General features: G+C 33.9%; 1 protein-coding gene across 3 annotated transcripts in view; it reads right to left on the reverse strand.

Moving 5' to 3' along the window:
* The window catches only part of LOC133703539 (ABC transporter C family member 2-like), a 34162-nt gene extending 15375 nt beyond the window's left edge, over positions 1 to 18787 (reverse strand). The window contains exons 1-17 of one of the 3 annotated variants that reach the window (XM_062128135.1): positions 18766 to 18787; positions 17687 to 18094; positions 16664 to 16842; positions 16540 to 16579; positions 14284 to 14440; positions 13351 to 13465; positions 13131 to 13211; positions 11643 to 11667; positions 8144 to 8200; positions 7587 to 7652; positions 6438 to 6512; positions 6043 to 6150; positions 4711 to 4845; positions 3015 to 3121; positions 2816 to 2909; positions 1486 to 1653; positions 484 to 624 (exon numbers count right to left, since the gene is read on the reverse strand). In XM_062128135.1, coding sequence (XP_061984119.1) covers positions 484 to 624; positions 1486 to 1653; positions 2816 to 2909; positions 3015 to 3121; positions 4711 to 4845; positions 6043 to 6150; positions 6438 to 6512; positions 7587 to 7652; positions 8144 to 8200; positions 11643 to 11667; positions 13131 to 13211; positions 13351 to 13465; positions 14284 to 14440; positions 16540 to 16579; positions 16664 to 16842; positions 17687 to 18019 — 1881 coding nt within the window. In that variant the 5' untranslated portion in view covers positions 18020 to 18094; positions 18766 to 18787. Of the gene's footprint in view, positions 1 to 483; positions 625 to 1485; positions 1654 to 2815; positions 2910 to 3014; positions 3122 to 4710; positions 4846 to 6042; positions 6151 to 6437; positions 6513 to 7586; positions 7653 to 8143; positions 8201 to 11642; positions 11668 to 13130; positions 13212 to 13350; positions 13466 to 14283; positions 14441 to 16539; positions 16580 to 16663; positions 16843 to 17686; positions 18095 to 18384; positions 18578 to 18765 lie in introns of those variants that run through there. The other 2 variants (XM_062128133.1, XM_062128134.1) reach the window with 2 other exon arrangements.
* Between the last annotated feature and the right edge of the window lie 609 nt (positions 18788 to 19396).

Here is a 19396-nt window from a genome sequence, read left to right on the forward strand (position 1 = left end):
AATGTATTAACATTGTACTCCCAATAAATATAGGATGAATTACAAAAATGAAAATATACTTGTGTTAAATTCTCCATACAATTAGTTATTGCATGTATGTATAACTAATGTTGATAACTAGTCATGTGTAATCATTTCTACATCTTAGGAACAAACAGTAGGCATGCAAGTCTAAAGGGGAACTTCATTTTTCCTAAAGCATGCATATAGGACAGATAATTAGCATTTCATCCAACAGCAAGATGCAGCAGAAAGAGTAGCACTGAATTGTGAAACACCTAATCCAAGCTCAAATATGATTACTGAATTTGTATATTTACAGAAATGCATAGTTAAACCTAACAAGTAATCCTGCTAATCCATAAGAAGATGATATCATACATAAATGATTGATGCAAAAAAATGTAATTGCATGTGCAAGCATAACTAGAGAAAACAGGAGCAAGCATGTAATGCATAAGCACTATAGTTGATGCATTAAACCTTTGAATCCCAAGAAAAGTATCCATTCTTGATGGAAACGGCTGGTAAGGAAGGATCAAGAAGAGGGTTTGGTAGAAGGATTCTCTCTTCAGCTAAAAATAGTTCCTCCAGACGCTTCAAGGACACATTTGCATTTACCACCTGTAAGATTAAAACCATCAGAAACCAAAAGAACGAAACAACAGGGGAACGTGGATTCAATTAAATGAACTCAGTATAGTTCAATATCATGCATAACAATATCTGAGCTATCAAATCATTTAACTAAGTGCAATATATAATTATACAGCAGCAATCAATCAGTAATGTAAATGAAAAGGAATTAAATATGATTAGAAACAAAAAGGACAGATGCTGAATAGAACATATTATTTACGAGCCTTGGTTTGGACTAATGACAAAATTAAAAGCTGACCACCAAAAAGTTGTTGGAATATTGAAAAGAAAAAAAGATTGGGGTTATTTAAAAGACATATGATCAATTCTCTGTATGTCAGTTTTTTTGGAGTGTCATCTTCAAATTTATCAGTCCTTTTTGTTAATGTGCTAAGGATCAGATTTTGGCTGGCTAAAGTTTTGTAGAAAAAGACATCTGTTGACCCACCATAGTAAATTCCTGGGAGGAGAGTTTAGAAAGTGCCTACTGCCAGCTTTTGGCATGAAGCAGTGTTCTCAAAATTCAGACTTGCATCTTCATGGTTGCAAGCCCAATACTCTTGCCATTGGATCAAGCTATGGCTTCCTGGCTAAACTGTTTTAGCATAATGTATTCTATTTCAGCTAATGCAACATTAGTTTAAAAGAAAGAACTAAGTCAATTTCAGTAATTAAATCAATCTAAACAGTTCAACTTAAGGAGTAAACAGCATGATAAATAGAAGCTAAATTAATGACAGAAAAAAACAGCCATCATAGTTATCTCTCTCCACGCAGAAATACCATAAGCAATATCTCAGCAGTAAGCAGGACTATAAGAGATACAATAAAGAAGGAAGACAAAACCTGAGTAATCATATTAGGAAGCATGAAGAGGGGAAAGCGAAGCACAGCAAACAGAGATAGAGATGTAAATGCCCTTGCAGGTGTCAGATTTCCACCAAGCAAAGTGTACATACCAAACGAAATCACAGTCACCATAACTGGAATGCTGTTTAGTATGAAACTATTACACTGCAAAACAAGGAAATAATTGGAAACATGCATAAGCAAAAAAGTGATAGTGACCACACAGAAAAACCCACAAATAATTAGCAGCAGCAAATACTATCAATTGATCACCCATGATCTATGTATGACATTTGAAACTAGAAAACTTCTAAGTGTAGAATAACCCAATCCATTTCTATATATAAACAACTTTCCTCCTGGGAATCAACATTCAATCAATGAAGTTGTCTTATACTATCAGTTTCTGATTTTGGACCTTGATTGCATTTCTTCTAGATGTGTTTTTCCTCTAGCCCTCAAGTCAATGGTGGCCTCAAGTAGGCTTCCTACCAAAACACGGCTATGCCCTGTTTTGTTGTTTCTTTCCTCTCTTTTTCTATATTTTTCTGAAAGTAGGTGATGTGGGGAAATAACTTTTATGTCTTTGGTGTTTTTTTAACAATTTATTTCTATGTTTGTAATTTAGTAATGCTAGAGTTTCATTATTTTAGGAAGCTATGTATGGTTTACTTTTATTAAAAATAATATTCATTAGGATAATAATTTCCTAGTTGGTTTAGGTTACTAGGTTTCTTGGTGTTTAAGATAGCAATAGACTCGGATTTGAGAGTGCTTCTTCTGTTTTGTTACTACCCTCTTCTATGGGGTTTTCTATCATTTCTTCAGCCCTCTCCGATTAGGTGCTCTTTCTACTGTTCAATTAATCCCTCTCCTACAAGGAATTCTTTGATCGTCTATTTCCATTTCTACCTGTCTTATATCACCAGGTACTGGGTTTCTTTGTTGTACAAATGTTCAGCAGATCCATATCAAGAAGCAGCATCTTCTCTTGAAATCAGTTCTGCTATTCAAGCTATCATTTTGAAGCATCAATTGGGATCATACACTACAACTCACATCCATGTGTTTGACACAAAGATAGTGGTGAAACAAATCATAACATGTATGCGGCTGTTTATTTCAAGCTAAGTGAGCATGTCCAGGAGACATGCATGCAATGCCAAAATCAAGATATGAGTAACAAGATTACCAAACTAACAATTTAAACAACAATATAGAAAGGTGACACTGATATTATAGAATTTTCAAACGGCAAAGTGAGAAAGAAATAAAAATTTTATCAAATATAAGAACGGAAACTTTGCTAAAAATATTCTTGGCATACCGCTCCTAGTAGTGATGCTTTTCGGAACCATGATAATTCATCATCCCTAACACCTTGAACTTTAGCCTGGAAGCTACTTTCCCATGCATAACATCTAAACCATTTCAGCAAAGTCAGGTAGTCAGTAGATAATCTTATAAGAAAAATAGTCAGGAACAAAACCATAGGAAACAAGGAACTCATAACAAAATAATCTTACTTCACAGTATCCATTGCAGCCAAAATTTCATTCATGAGGCCAATTCTCTTGTCTGTACGCTGCAAACCCTCCTTAGATAACTTCTGCATTCTGCTTATAACAAATGTCTTTACCCAACAAAAGATGGAAAAATTAGGGCTTTTGTGACTTAGGAGATGACAAAGGTACAGAGGCACAATACAAACTGTCAAATACAGCAGCATCAGATCTTAAAAAGGCCTCAAATACTCAGATAAATTATACACTCTTTCACAGCATGCATCATCAAGGATGTTTCGTTGAAAAAAGTAGAAAAGTTTTTCTTTTCATTTTTTGATTAAAAAAAAAGTGCTGTGTCCCTTCAACTCTGTAATTGCACATGCCACATGAACAAATCCAATAGCATTGGAGAAGAATGTTCAATGAGTTCTGCAGTGGAAATGAGTTCTACGAGAACTTCAGTCCCAGCAGTATAAGGATTGCATAGTTAGCCAATCCATCCAGATTTAGGTTGATCAACACACACTAGTACACACATTTTTCATCAAGATATCTAGGATTAGATTCTCCTTCGACAGTTCTCTAGGGTCAAATATAATATGGTTTCGCAGAAGGGATTCTATATTCTGCATTCTGTTGACACTATTTGATTTTCGACTCTCCTAGTAAAATCACAAACCAAATGAACTGTGCAATTTTCTCTTCTTTGTTCATTGCATGTTTTTGCCTAAATAGCTTCACGACCTAGGGCTTCTCATGATGGAGGGTCAATTATAGAAAAATGAAAGCAAAAATATATTTGTTCATTCATTTCTTTTTTCGGTATTTACAGAACAGTGGGGTGTTTGTGTGTCCCTTGGATCCCCAAAAAATTTTCCTTCACGGCTTGGGACTGGTTGTGACAGGTCACATCAGTCCTTGGGTCAATAAGAGGCCATTCTGTTTTTTTAGTCCTGGGAGACCCATAAGAATTAGAAATTGAACAAGCTATTCAAGAGTAGGACTTGAACCAATAAATTGTTCCTGTACATTCGATAAAATATTTCTTTCTAGTAATGGAAGCTAACCATTATGGATTGCGGGCATTTCAGTATAGTTATTGGTTAGATGAAAGATGTATCTTGATTGGCTGAAGATAAATACAAAATCATGTTGGGGAACAATTCATCCTCCAAATCATGAATGCAAAGCAAAGTAAAATCATATAAGAGCAGCCCAATCAAGCTGGTTATAAACCTGTGAAACTCCCAAAAAGCACCCAAAGCATGACACCACAAAGAAGAGAGAAACTATCCTACCACAAAAAATTAAAAAGATTGTGCACTCATACAGTAAGTATAAATGAATTGACCCTGGGGCAAAGGGAAACAGAATAAAGTAACCCTTCTAGACTTCACAACATGGTCTAAGGGAACAAAAGTTACGAACAATATAGATGAAGGAAGATCATCAGAAACATTCATCCAACTAGAGAGTGATATCAAAAGTAAAATCTACAGAAACTACAAAGTCAAAAGATTGTTGAAGTTCCAAGATTTAAAAAAGAAAAAAAATACAAGAACAGAACGCAAACAAAGATGACTATTGCAAACTTATGCTTACAAATGAAACATATTGCTAGGGAATGAAAAAATGATCAAATTAAAAGACACATGCACTGTAAAAACAACACTATTAAAATAAGGAACGATTAGGGAAATAAGGCAAACCCATATACCTGTATGGGGAACAGAAGAACTAGCATTAGTGCGCCGAGAAGAGAAGCAACATTCAATTGCTGATAAAGAAGAACCATGGCAACAATAATACGGAATGGAGCTGACCACAAAGTGTGAAGTGATTGGCATATTTGCTGTTGATAGCAATAAGCAAATTAGTTGTGGTACCAATGAGGGAAGTTAACTAAATCAAGATCAAACTTTAATCCAAAAAAGGAACTTTGAAATTACACGTGGCATGCCTTGAGCCAGTTTATTCTTCAAGTTACATGTATCCACAATAAAGTCATATTAAGGTAATTTTGACAGATTTTCATAAATTTCCTATGTTAAATAGGAAAACTAATCCTAATAATAGTAAGAGGTGGAAAAAAAAGATATCTAATCCCAATGTGAACAGAAAAATCTAGTAAAAAGAAATACACTATATTCCTATAGTAACAACTACATAGTGAATAATAATATTCCTAAGTAGTACTAAATATCTATGACAATCATGCAAAATTAACATTCCTACACATTGGACTAGTTTCTGATATATTTGTTCTTCTTTCCCCATCACCTCTACTATAAAATTTAATCACCATGAAGAAACAGTTCTGCACTGGGATCCATGCTTTAGGGATGCATATAGGAGCCAGGGGTGGACAAACCTAAGTTGGCTAAAAGAACCTTCTTTTAAGGATCCTGAAACATTTTTCCAGCATCGTTTTTACATAATGCCTACCTCAAACTATAAGTTTTAAACTTCAGCCTCATTCCTTTCAGGAACCTACAATGCTCTTCTCATTTTTCTTTTTTACATAACAGCCCCTCAGACTATAAGCTTTACACTCCAACCCAAGAACCTATACATGTCTCTGTCTTCATGCAAAGTCCAAACAGCACATGAAAGGATGTGTTACAGGTATTAATATTGACAGGCTCCTTAGTAGTTTTTGAGTATTTAGGTTACTGGTTCTCCTTTAAAAACATTAACAAGATGTATTCACACACTTATGTGTTCTCAGGCTTCAAAACAGCCACTTTCACAAAATTGTCAGAGATTAAAACATTAATCATAATTTCCTTCTCAAAACCTACATCAACATGGTTATAATTGAAAAGCAACCGCTTTTTCTTTCTTTAATTTTTTTTTTTTTTAAATATAGGTACAGGTGCGCGCAGGCACAATAGATAAATAGTGCACTACATGAATTTTTGACATGAGATTGCTCTAATACAGAATCTTAAACCCACCCTTCCATGTCAGATTATGAAAGCACATGCAGTAATATTCAACAATCAAGAACATTATATATGCATACAAAAGAGATACTGGGCTAGCACACCTGAAGTGCTTCAGCATCAGTTGTCATCAAGTTGGTTATTTTTCCAGATGCAAACTTCCGCCGACCTTCATGGGTCAGCCTTAGAGATTTTCGAAACACAGCAGCAACCTAAAAAGCATTGGTCACACAGATAAATCATGTCTAAACTTTCAGGTCAGGCATGACCAATGAGAAAAAATAATGCAGGGTTAGCTCTTGAATAAGTGACCGATTTTTCTCTTCAAACCACACTTGCACTCCTGCTACCATTTGCCTCCACCAATTAATTGGAGGCAAGAAAGAGTTGCACAGCAGTAAAATGGCGATACTGTTTAGTTGTCTTTCATGACACCACATCCAAAAATAAAAAAGCATAAACTGCATGCATCAAAAGGTCGGCAAGAAAATGAAATTACCAAAGTTGCTCTCAGGCGGTAACCAACACGCATGACATTCTGAAAATACTGTGCTTCACATAACACACCGAATACCTGGATAAGATTACCCCAGATAAGAGATTCTGAGTTCTTATTGATAAATAAAAACAAGAGCATGGTGACAATTTGACAGGGATATGCAGGTGGAAGTAATGTCCAATTTTAAACTATTTGGATTGAATAAAGGCATCAGTTCATTTTCCATATTGTATTCCTCCGTATTACCTTTGTTAGATTTCTTATTATATGAAATAAATCTCAAGTTAACTTTCAAATGCATGAGCTAGAGCTAACCAAGCCATCCCCGAATGATAAAGATAAGAAATCATATGAAGAAAAAACTATTCTTCTTACATGACAACAAAAGCAACATTGACCATTTCTAATCACAATGTTAATTATACTTAGCCCCATGATAAGTGGCCACTAGTCCTGTAACATGTCCCAATTTAAGTGTCCACTTCCAAATATAGTACCTTGCAATATCTATGTTTCCAAATTTGCCCTTCATATTGTGAACAGTAACACAACCATTTTAAATAAAATTAGCAAATAATGTCTCCTTACAAAGTTACAAAAACAAAACATGGCCACACATTATGGAACAAAAGGAGTTCTATTTCATAATTCAATTTCGTCATGATACTATTAAATACCTTGCCAGAGTTCTGATAATTTTTCATAAAAATTAACTAAAAAACCTCCAAACCTTGGGGGAAATAACATAAAAGGAAAACTTTTTTTTTTTACAGAGTAAACGCTTGTAGATACTATTTCACTACTTGTATCAAAAAATAAAATTATTGCATTACTTAATGCCTCTATTATAATAGCAGGAGATGCTCTAACCTTCCAAATGAATGGGGGAGCAGCATAACTTAGTAAGGGCTCAGGCAGAGGACTATCATCGAGATATAAAACAACAAATTTCTACAACAATCATGCAAACTTTTCTATTTGTTGATTCATGAGCCCTCCTAATGTCACGAGTCTCATCAAAGTTGTAGACAATTCTAGTCAAACTCTTGACTACAAAAATGCATGGCATTTCAATTTATCAAAAGCAGCATGCATTATGAAAATAAAAATCAGAATGTTCAACTCAACATTGATTAAAAGAGATCATACCACTCCAGCAAAAATTGAGAAAGCATAGACATAACCAATCCAAGCCGGATCACCTTCTTGCATAGACTGCATGTAGTAAAAAAATAATACAATTAAAAATCATAGGAAAAATCAGTAAGATAATCACATGTTGCATTGGAGAAGTGTAAAAATCCTTCCCCGCAACACACGCAAGCACATTGTAGTTATGTCAAGACTATATTACCTACCGATCCACTATTAAAAGAATAGCCAATTTTAGCATTCTTACAAATATCAAACTTCTAAAGCTAGCCAGACTCATGTGATGTGATAAAGAGCACGTCACGGTCATAAAAATAGATGTACACAAGATGGGAACACCAAATCTCCACATAACATCATTTTTCCTCACACATAACTAACATTAAATGATTCATTCAAATGCAATTGATGAAAAGTTTAAACAATGAGAAAAACTAAAATGCATGTTTGATTTGTTTGCAAATGAAAAGGAACCATGAAGTTTAACTTCATGGAGGAGAAAAAAAGAAGCCAGATCACTTATCCAATAAAGCATAGACAAAGGAGGAGCTAACCTTTAAGAGTTGGTTCAAGACGAGCGGCCCAACAAATTGGGAAGCATCATTGCCAATCTACAAGTGATCAATAGATGAACAAATATGTCAGCTACATCGGCCCAACAAATTGGGAAACATCATCAAGGATTTCTCCTATTTGTAAAAACTAAAATAAATGGTAAATTTTAACATCATACAAAAAAATACACTTTACCATCACACTTGAACTATGTGTTCTTGCATATTTCACAAAAATGATACGCAACAAGGAAAAACACAAAACATTCATGTTTAAGTTGATCATGTAAATGACAAATGCTCTTCTCAGGTTGAATGAAAAACAAAATAAAAACTTTTAAGCTAGTAAAAGTTCAAAATTTCATTGAAGAATGCAAGAATCAAACAAGAGCTTTGACAGCACACAATTTGAAGTTAATGGTTCACATTTCAAGCAAGGCTCTTACGACACAAGCATCAAATCAAGTATGACCATTTGAAGCTCACACTTCGAAACAGAAATTTTAGTACTTGACAACAACCGCACCTAGAATGTTGTTCCATGTCCCCCATCTGGAAAACCCATTGGGAGTAAATGAGTGTTTTCTATTAAGCTTTGTTCTGATGGCTTCGTAGATTGTTACAAGGCTCAATTAGTGGTTCTTGGCAACAAGCAAAAGTATGGCCTTGACTACAATGAGACATTCGCACAAGTCGCTAGGATGACCGCCATCCGTACAATTAGAGCCCTTACCGCTTCTCAATTCTATGAAGTTTACATGAAACTTCCCTCTGTATATCCACTTCACCAACTACTAATGTTTGCCAACTAAACCGTTCTCTATATGGTTTGAAACAAGCAACAAGAACATGATTTGACAAATTTCAAACCACTATCCTTGGCTTTTCATTCACTCAGAATCAATATGACTCCTCTCTATTTCTACAGAAAACACCTAACGGGATAGTCATCCTCCTTGTTTATATGAACGATATTATTGTCACTAGTTCTTATATAACAACCATCTCTAAGATTTGGAAATTGTTGAATTCTACTTTCCACATGAAAGACCTTGAGCAACTCACCTATTTCTTGGGAGTTAGCGGTGCATCATCAACCTCAAGGTATTGTCCTGAATAAGAACAAGTATATTGAGGATTGGGTTTAGTTAGCACAACTCACAAACACTAGTGGAAATTAATGTGAAATATTGACATGATGAAGGGGTGCTTCTTAAGGATCCCACTCTCTATCTTATGCTGTCCACACTATCAAAAGTTCACGCAACCCCCCCCTCCCCGGCCGCGACATCTCCACCACCTCACGATTGTCCGCCACTTCATTCGACACATATTTGGCACACCTAGTCATGACTTATTCTTCCCTAGTAGTTTGTCACCCCAGTTACAAGCCTACTATGATGTTGATTGGGCAGGTTGCCTAGAAACTAGGAAATCCAATACTGGATGGTGTTTGTTTCTTGGAATTGCTAGTTTATTGAAATATTTCCTTAATTGCTAACGTTTTCTAGGTTTTGATGAGTTTGAAAAAAGTCCAAGATGTGGTTTGGTAAACCAAATAGAACTTTTGATATGACCATTAGATTGAGCTATAATTTTGACAAAATATTCTGAAGGCCCTGTTTTTCATTGAATTAAAATTTCATGATGATTAGAAATTGAGAAGGTCTCCAAATAAAGGACAGAAATTATCATGTGAAATTGTCTTTATTTCGAAATTGATTTAGGATTCTTTTTTCTAATTAGATTAGAACTCTTTTATTATTTTTCCAGCTTTATTTAGGGCATTACTAATATATAAGCAACCTAGAAGAGTTGTAATAAGTGGTTTTTATTGAAGATTAATAAAATAAACTTTTCAAAGTTTTATCCACAATTAAGGGTGGTGACCGGCTTTAGAAACCCTAGTTTCTTCCTCAACAGTTTTGGGTTGTAAGATTTTAGGGATTGAGGAAACCTGGTTTCTATCTATATTATATGCAATGCTAAAAGAACAAAAAAATTTGTACGGAATTGTTTTTTTTTCCTAATTGATTTAGAATTCTTTTTCCTAGATTAGAACTCATTTATTATTTTTCCAGTATTGTTTAGGACTTTTTATTGGTATATAAGCAACCTTTAAGAACTATAATAAGTGGTTTTTAATGAAGATTAGTAAAATAAACCTTTCAGAGTTTTCTCTACAATTAAAGGTTGTACCTTTATGGCTTGAGGAACCCTAGTGTTTTTCTCTATAGTTTTGGGCTATAAAATATTTAGGGTTGAGGAACCCTAGTTTTTATGCACATTACACACCGTGTCGCTCATGGAAATGCAAGTAGGATTGCATCTCCAAGTCATCCACTGAGGTTGAGTACTGCGTCATGTTTGTTGCTTGTTCTGAGATCATTTGGCTATGTGGTCTCCTCACAAAGCTTGGTTTCTCCCATGATCACCCTACTCCACTACATGCTGACAACACCAACACCATCCAAATCAATGCCAACCCTGTTTATCACAAGCGCCTAAAACATATAGAGGTTGATTTTCACTCTATTTGAGAGGCCTTCAACTGCAAAATTATTACTCTTCCACACATCTCCACTGCTCTACAGATTGATGGTATCTTCACCAAATCCATTACACATTAGCACCATCATTTCCTTGTTAGCAAATTGATGCTTTATGATTTACCAACATCAATTCAAGGGGGATGTCAAAGGAAAGTTTTCCTCAAATTGACAACTATTAGTTGGACATTTATAACCAACAGATTATAAACTTGCAAAACTAAGTTCTTTGTTGTCAATCTTTCCTTTAATTAGGATGTTGTGGGCTACTAGTAGACTGTTTTGTAAATTGTAGTTTTGCACATCTAAAGGCTAAAAATCAGTTTGTACTACTTGTACTCTTTCTATATAATGGAAATTCTCCACTAAGAGAAAGCAAGTTTTTCCTTAAAGCTCTCTATTATCATTGATTACATTACACATGAGTAGCAATCACTCAAGGGATGTTCATATGGATTCGCCTTAAAGAGAATACATTTATAGATGTAGAAGATCTACAAATTCTTCTCCTTTCCTTTAACCAAATTTACAAAGCCTCAAACTAAGCAGCAAGACAGAGTTAGCAAGCAACAAAGAAAAGGCCAAGAGCTAGAGCCTTCATTAGCGCCATAGAAAATGTAAAATTTTTCACCAATGACAAGAATTATGGCTATATTGGCAGACAAAACATTAGAACATCTACAATTCATTTAAAAAATGTTACCAATTATGGATTTGATAGAACCACCCAATACAGAGTATGCATATTTCAAAAATTTCTAATGTATGCACCTATATAGATTACCAAAAAAAATGGTCAAACCTATACCTACCTTAGGAATTTACAAACACTAATTCAAACAAATCAATCTAAATCACTTCTCATGAAATGATACATACATGAATTTTGAGCTATTAACCCAATAACAAAATTATAACATAAGTTTAGTGTCAAAAGGGTAGTCCATTACCTTCCAGAAGCCTCCCCACCAAAACCTAGAAAACAGCAAAGGGTGAAATCAATTAGATTCAAATATATATCACAAGTGTACAATTCTAGACTGATGGGGCCTTTTTAGCCAGTATATGATAACAACAATGATGCTTCTAAGACATGTATGACATTGCATGCAGAAAATATAAACATCTAATCCCAACAAGGAAAATTAATTAAATCCACTGGATCAAGAATGAGTAGATCAACATTACATGATCAATGCACGTACATTCCGAAAGATGATAAAAGGTTTACTATGAAAATTGTTAGTCTTCAATATAAGACATGGCAGATAGCCATTGGCCAATCATTTGCTGCATAGAAAATTTCTTAGTGAATAAGCCCAAATTAGTTGAGCTTTCATTCAATCATTCATGAGCTTATGTGTATATAATAGCATAACAACTATGCAATTTTAAAATGGTACTATCAAACACAGAGCTGGTTAATCAATTGTAACGTAGAGAAATTCCTTATTCATGCACCCTCACATTCAATGGAACATGGGCTAAATTTTAGTAAATTTCATGTTAAGAGGAATATTTGCTAGCTGTTTAGGAAGTACAAAGTACCTTTTTAAATGAAAGAGTTAATTTCTTATCTCTCTTTACCAGTCAAGTAGGAATATTTGCGTATCTTATTTAAGAATAAAGGCCTAGTTAGTAACAGGAATAACTCAAGCCTAAAAATATGTTTGTGGCATTTAATATCATTATCAGAGAATTATTATGAATAAAGTGCAGCCTTTTTCTTGGAGACTATGATGCTTTGATTAAAAAGTGATTCCTTAAACCATGGATGTTAGGCTTAGGTTTTATTCAAGTAGTGATTCCTTGAATCTACTAGTGTTTGACGCTAGTAGTTTTTATTTTATTTTCCTTCAATTCCTAATAGTTGCAGACCTGTTTTCAGTTTCCAAAGCCCTAAACACCTTATTATAAAACTTAAACTCTAATCACAGCCGACTGCAAACTTTCCCCTAGACTTGTCTTCCATCATATGATTAATTGTCGAGCCAAAAGGTACAAAAACAACAATATACTAAAAAAAAGGAGAGAAACACTCAGCATAGGACACTTGACACATAGAATAATCAAGTTTGAGACAAAACTGTTAGGGTACATTAACAGTCATTGCAATAATGGCTACAAGTAGTTGATCAAAATAGAAATATGATTAAAAAAAATGATTGAGTTTTACAATTGACCAACTTTTAACTCTAACCGTGACATATTTTGTCACAATCAATGTTCTATGATCATTTTCTAGATGGAATTCTTGTGATTTATGTTATATACTCTACCACTATGGTTAGTTTTCATAGCTGCATCTCTTTATATAAGAGAAATGAATGAAATGTATCCATGACAAGAACATGTAAATACATTTTAGACTTCACCATATAACTAGGTAAATAAATAAATAGAACAAACAAACCCTACTTCAGTTTCACTATGTTTACCTCCCTCCTAGGCTACTATTTAATGCCCTCAACAGCCATGGTTTTGGTTTTCTTAATTCCTCAGCCCAACATTTTTGGAACCTGCAGAGTCAACAAAACATATAGCATGAAATTTGATATGCATAAGATTTTCAACAACAAATGTAATGTAAACCAAGCAATTTAAATAATGACACAAACATTGATATGTATTGTATCTTAGCAACTTGAGGCAACGCACCTATCATTAAGAGTTTCAGTGCGATCCCACGTATCCAATTTCCAAACATCCTTCTCGGTGATGGGTCTCCTATATCCTAGCTTCATAAGGGGACTCATCCATCCAAAAACAATTTCTAGCAAATGAAAAATGAAATAGCAGATTTAGAAGATAAACAGTTACACAAAATGCAGTTTATTCTAAGGAAGACCATGAATAACCTTTGCACCATGCCTGAATTAGCATGTAATGGATGGAAAGTGTGAAAAAGATTACAGACCCAATCTAAAATAACTCCATAACATTTCAATTAGGTTGTTCAGGATACTAGTGTGGCTCAATTTTCGCCCATAGATGATTTTTGTTGTTTCTTTCCCCATAAATTCTTTATAACTATATAAGAATTACTTACAAAAAAAACCATAACAAATTTCACATTGAATTCACAAATGTCCGTATTTTTTAGTTACAACCAAATAATTAGAATTTTGGACCTCTTGGTTCCATTGGAGCATGTAAGAAAGATTGAGGAATAAAACTGTTAGATTCGATTTGTTCTCAACAGCCATGAGATATAATTTTAGGGTGATCTTTTTGTCAACTAATGCATTTATTACACTTGTTATCTCTCCCAAACATGTTCAAAAAATTTAATCAAAATTTTTAGTTATCAAGTTACATGTGTAAAAACAAAATCATTTAATTGAGGAAGCAAACCATTTAACAGAAATAACCAAAGTAGATTAAACATGGAGCAACTAACTTAAATAAAAAAAAAGGTCTAAAGACAAATGGAGAACACATATTAGGAGCTCATCCATCAAGCATACCAATTACCACAGCAATGGACATAACCTAATGTTCAACAATTAATGATTGATGTCTTTGGCAATTGGCAACGCCACTAGAGAGTTTGTAAATGATACACGATAACAAGTTGCAAAATATACATACTGGAAATTATGTTGGCGTGCCTCTCAGGACATATGTACTCTCCTCCAGGTAACTCTTCATATTCAGCATCATCAACAGATTCAGTTTGCATTGGAGTGTAACCAGGATAAGGATCCAAGTCAGGAACATACACAAGTAGTAGTATTCCAAACAAGCCCTAACCAAAACAAGACTTTTATATTAGAACCAGATATGTCTACACAATTTAATTCAAGTTGGAAGCCTGCTTATGAAGAGAAAAGTAACTGACTCGGAAACCCAAGGATTGTGAATCACATTCTACCCTAAACTTTTGCATCCCTGAATATTGTAAATCACCACCTTCACCCATTTCCAGCAGAATAAATACAAGTTGTGCGACAAATTTGGTGATCTTGATCACAATATGACATAGATTCAAATTGCGTCAATAATAACCAAGCATGAATAGTTAAGTATATCATGTCACATCTAGATGTTCAACAAGCTCTAAAATTATTAGCTCCAAATTGCATTCCATAGCAAAGGCTGGGCTAAAAAAAACTTGTCCAACAAAACTTTCTTAACAGAGAACCAACAATGGTGAAATTCTTAAACATATGAATTTTAAAATTTTAGAGGCCATATTGGTCGCCATAAGCCATGTCTAATACCATCTTGAAGCTATTAATGGAGAACCAGCCAAATATTTTGAATTGCTATTTTCCTTTTAGTTTATTTGGAATTTCTATTTGTTATTAGAGATTATAGGAATTCAATCACAATTCCTATTTAATATTAAAGTAGCTCTAATTAGGAACGTATCTTAATGCCTACTGGTAGGAGTCAAATCCAGCTTTTTGTTTACTACTAATAATCCAATTTCAATTTACAGATACATTTTGGGGCCTATATAAGATCAATTATCATTATGTTTTAAAATGGTCCTTGAATGATTGTTGCAAATTGCAGCTACTATATTTCTACTTACTGATATTTCTTCTAATTTGTCCCTTAAAATGGTCCTTGAATGATTGTTGCAAATTGCAGCTACTATATTTCTACTTACTGATATTTCTTCTAATTTGTCCCTTATCTATTCTTATATTTCATCTTCCCTTCTTGAACTCCCCTTCTCCCTATTTTATTCCATCTTTTTCATATGTTACCTGGTGTCACTTAACAAGATCAACTTTGGTTAGAGGTGCCAGATGTATGGGAACACCACAAGGGGTAACTTAGGAGAGCTACTCTAACTATAACTTTATACGCTAGTAAAACTGATACAGTTCTCATGAAATTTTGTGATGCAGACACATGGAGATATAGCCAAATGTGTTATGGACCTAGATATTAGTCAATTCTCCTTATCAAATATAAAAGCGATGTTTTGGTCATATGTGTTAAAAAAAAAAAGCTTCAAAACACATTATGTTGAATAAAGAGAAAATAATGAAAATTTTGAACCACAAACTTTAAATCAAAATTTCATTGTTGTTAATAGTTTTTAGTTATACCAATTGCAGGTATGTGTTATAAGGCTTAGTTTAACATATATATCGCATATTTGTAAGTGTAAGATGAGGAAAAAATTGCCTCTAATACTGGATCCACCCTAATCAAATTCCTTAAATTGTTTATAAAGTTATGAAAATACAAGAGTTAAATTGTGTCATCAACACCCTTATTATTTTTCAAGTAAGCGATTTCTTGATCAAATTATGAAATCATATGATATAATTTTTAATATTTCTTTCAAAAGTTGAAATCAAATACAAATTTAAATTGAATATGCATCAACAATTTTGTGGAATATATTTAATACACATACTTTGAAATTATTATGTTGCTTTTTCCTTTTCATACTTAATGATATGAAATTTTTTAATTTATTTCAAACAATAAACTTTATAATGTTGAATTAGGGTTGAAGAGACTCTGAAGTGTTTAATTGGGTTGAATAGTTATTTTTGGATCTAATAGGTGTAATATGAAATGAGTTTGAGGTACTAACTACGCAATTTAAATTTTGAATAGGGTTTGAGTAAGATGGATTAAAACTTCAATTACATATCTTTTGCAGGCATCATGTTTTGATACAATTCCTGTCTGACATGGAGAGAATAATAAAAATAAAAATAATTACATGAATTAGCAGAAAGCATGGTGAAGTGTAAGATTGGACCACCCACACATCGTGGGGGCATTCAACTAGTTACCAGCTTAGCACTTAAGAGCCCAAGTAAAAACAGGAGTATCCTTCAAACTTGAGGATAGAATAGGTAAATAGAAGCAAACCTGAACAATGACCTCACTAATGTATAGATGCAGTACAGCACTGCAAAAACAATTAAAATTGTGAGTTTGCCTTTTCCCAATCAAATGTATAAACTAAAAGCACCTATAAATTGGAAATACAAACTTGTTATAGAACTCCTTTACTGTGAGGATAAGATTGAGCATCACTGCATCACCCACCAAAGTATAAATGACCCCGAATCGAACAAACCATCGAAATTCACGAATATAGACTTTAATTTCTACAGCAATCATAACCAGCAAGGAGCACCAAGCAAGGGCCTCAATAATCAAGGAAACAATCTGTCAACAAGAAGATGAAATGAATATTATTTGACTATGAACATCATCATTAGCTTACCAAAGTAGGATCATTCCTTCCGTCTGCTAATTAACCTCACCCACTCTTAATCTAGTGATGATTTAAATGTACATGCTACTGCTAATCAAATGTATAAGAAAAATAAACCAGAAAAAATTTACTTGAGAAAGGAGAAACAGCATTAGACCAAGGATACAGTTGCGTACTAAAAAGAACACGAAACCAAATACGGACTGGCTGAAAACACATCATGGCAGAGGCATACACAATAAGAAAAAATTGGAAATGCGTCATAATATTGTTGTTGTTGACTTGGGCTGAAAATACCAAAGGGAAATTAAATTCCTGTTTTTTTAACCTGTGATTGTGGCCTAGGGCATAGGATTAAAAAGAAGAAGAGAAAAGATTTAATGGTTTTTTTAGTCTAATTATCGCAACTTACAGTAATAAATATGAAGTTTGCAAGCTGAAACTACATTTTTGCAATCCATTTCAGTTATTATTGCAATGCAGACAAAGGTGTTCTTGTAAAGTAGTTTTGGGTTGTATACTTAGAGGTGCTTCTGGATACTTTTTTACATGGAGGTGCCAAAAGCATGGAAAATAACCTCCAAAGGAGAAATGGGATGCCTTTTATTATCCCAAAAGTAATCTAAATTCCAAGGCCTGGCCATCATAGTTTTCATCCTCTTTTCTTTATCATGTATGAGAGTTGAGCCACACACATAAAATTTTCCACGATATAAATTAAGACCCTAAGATTTAAAATAATGCCATTGTATGAATAAAAAAAATAAGTGAAAAGGCAAAAGAAGAGAAGCAAACCTCAAATGGAGCAAGGCCTGTCTGTCCATCTAAATTGAGAACCGAAATACCCATGACCAATCTGTACAAGGGCTCGGCGGTGGAATAAAGAGCAAGCAGAGCCAGCAAATAGGCATACCACTTAGACCTCAAACAGAATCTTTGGAGCTTGAAGTCTTTCTTGGTAAGCCAGATTTTATAAAAGCAAAGTGCCATGAGAACAAGATAAGAAAGGGAGACCACCAGAGTGTCAGTGGCACAAGGTGTGTACGCACCAAATGCATTTTGCACTGCTTTAGTCCACACCCCATCTCTCACTGGTTTGCAGTACCAATCCAATGCTTCAAATCCCATCTTCTCTTCTCTTCTCTTCTCTTCTCTTATCTTCTCTTGTGCTTACTTAATTCCTCATTTCGATAGAAATTAGACCTGCAAAAATATATTTTTAAAAAAATTATTTTAATTAAACAGACATAAGGTGTTAAATACTGAAAAGAAAAATTGAAACAGAAAATTTTGGTTAATCATCAAGTTAACGTTTGTGAATATCACCAAAAACAAATGACAAGACAACAAATTTTAATTATTATCATATCAATATTAGCACTAGAACTGAAACAATAATTGATGATACAAATACCACAGTATTCTAATCTTTAAGGAAAAAAATTAAAAAGAAAAGGGCGAGAATTTCAGAGAGAGGGAGAGAAGGAGCTAACCAACACCTTCTTTTCTTTTCTTTTCTTTTCTTTTCTTTTTTTATCAGTTCACTAAACGGATAGATAGTGTATAAAAGAGAGAAAATATCAAAATCCTAAGCGAGTGGTTAAAACGAAGAAACAGCCACCTCCGTCCTGGTCAACCAGAGGAACAATAAAAACAATACTTCACAAATTCAACGAGAAAACCCTAAAAGAAAAACAAAAAATAGAGAGAGAGAGGGGGGGTGTCTAGATTCGTCATCGCTTACGTACAAATTTAAAAGTTAATTAATTTAATCGAAGAAAAACAAAACTAGATTCGATGCGGATAGTTTTTATATGGGTGGTGCATCATGGATGGTAGTTGAGAATAATGCAAGAGAGCAGGGATATTATTACCCATTGAAGATGACAGCCAACAACAGTACAGAAGAGGTTCGTTCTTTCTTACTTACCTTTACACAACCTACTAATCGCAACTACTTTTTATTTTTTTTTTAGAAGTCCCCGGTCAAATGAAAAAACAAGTTTGTCTTTACCACAATCCCCGCAGGCTCTTTTGTGCTGCGTGGGGACTTGGGAGACCCGGCTATCAAGTTGGGCTCAGTCTGTTCGGCCCAATTTGTTTTACATTTTAATTATTTTTTATTTGGATTGCATTCGATGTCAAATTAATTTAATCCCAAAAAGTGGTGTTTGTTTTAAGAATATACCCTGAAAAGGTATTTTATTTTGATCTTTGAAAAAAGAAAAGGATTTGGTCCTAGTATAAAGTTGCAAAAAAGGAGGGGTATGTCACCCGTAAAAATACATCAGTTTTTTAATCTTAGAAAGGACAAGTCATCTATGAAAATTAACCAGTTTCTAAAAAGAAAGGTCATCCATGAAAAATAACCAGTTTTTAAATTTCATAAAGGATAGGTTGCCCATGAAAATAGATCAATTTCTGAAAGGGAAGGTCGCCCGTGAAAATATATCAGTTTTAAAATTTTAAAAAGGACAAGTCGCCCGTGAAAATAGACAACTTTCT

This window comes from Populus nigra, chromosome 9 (assembly GCF_951802175.1).
Source record: "Populus nigra chromosome 9, ddPopNigr1.1, whole genome shotgun sequence".
Classification (NCBI taxonomy): Eukaryota; Viridiplantae; Streptophyta; class Magnoliopsida; order Malpighiales; family Salicaceae; genus Populus; species Populus nigra.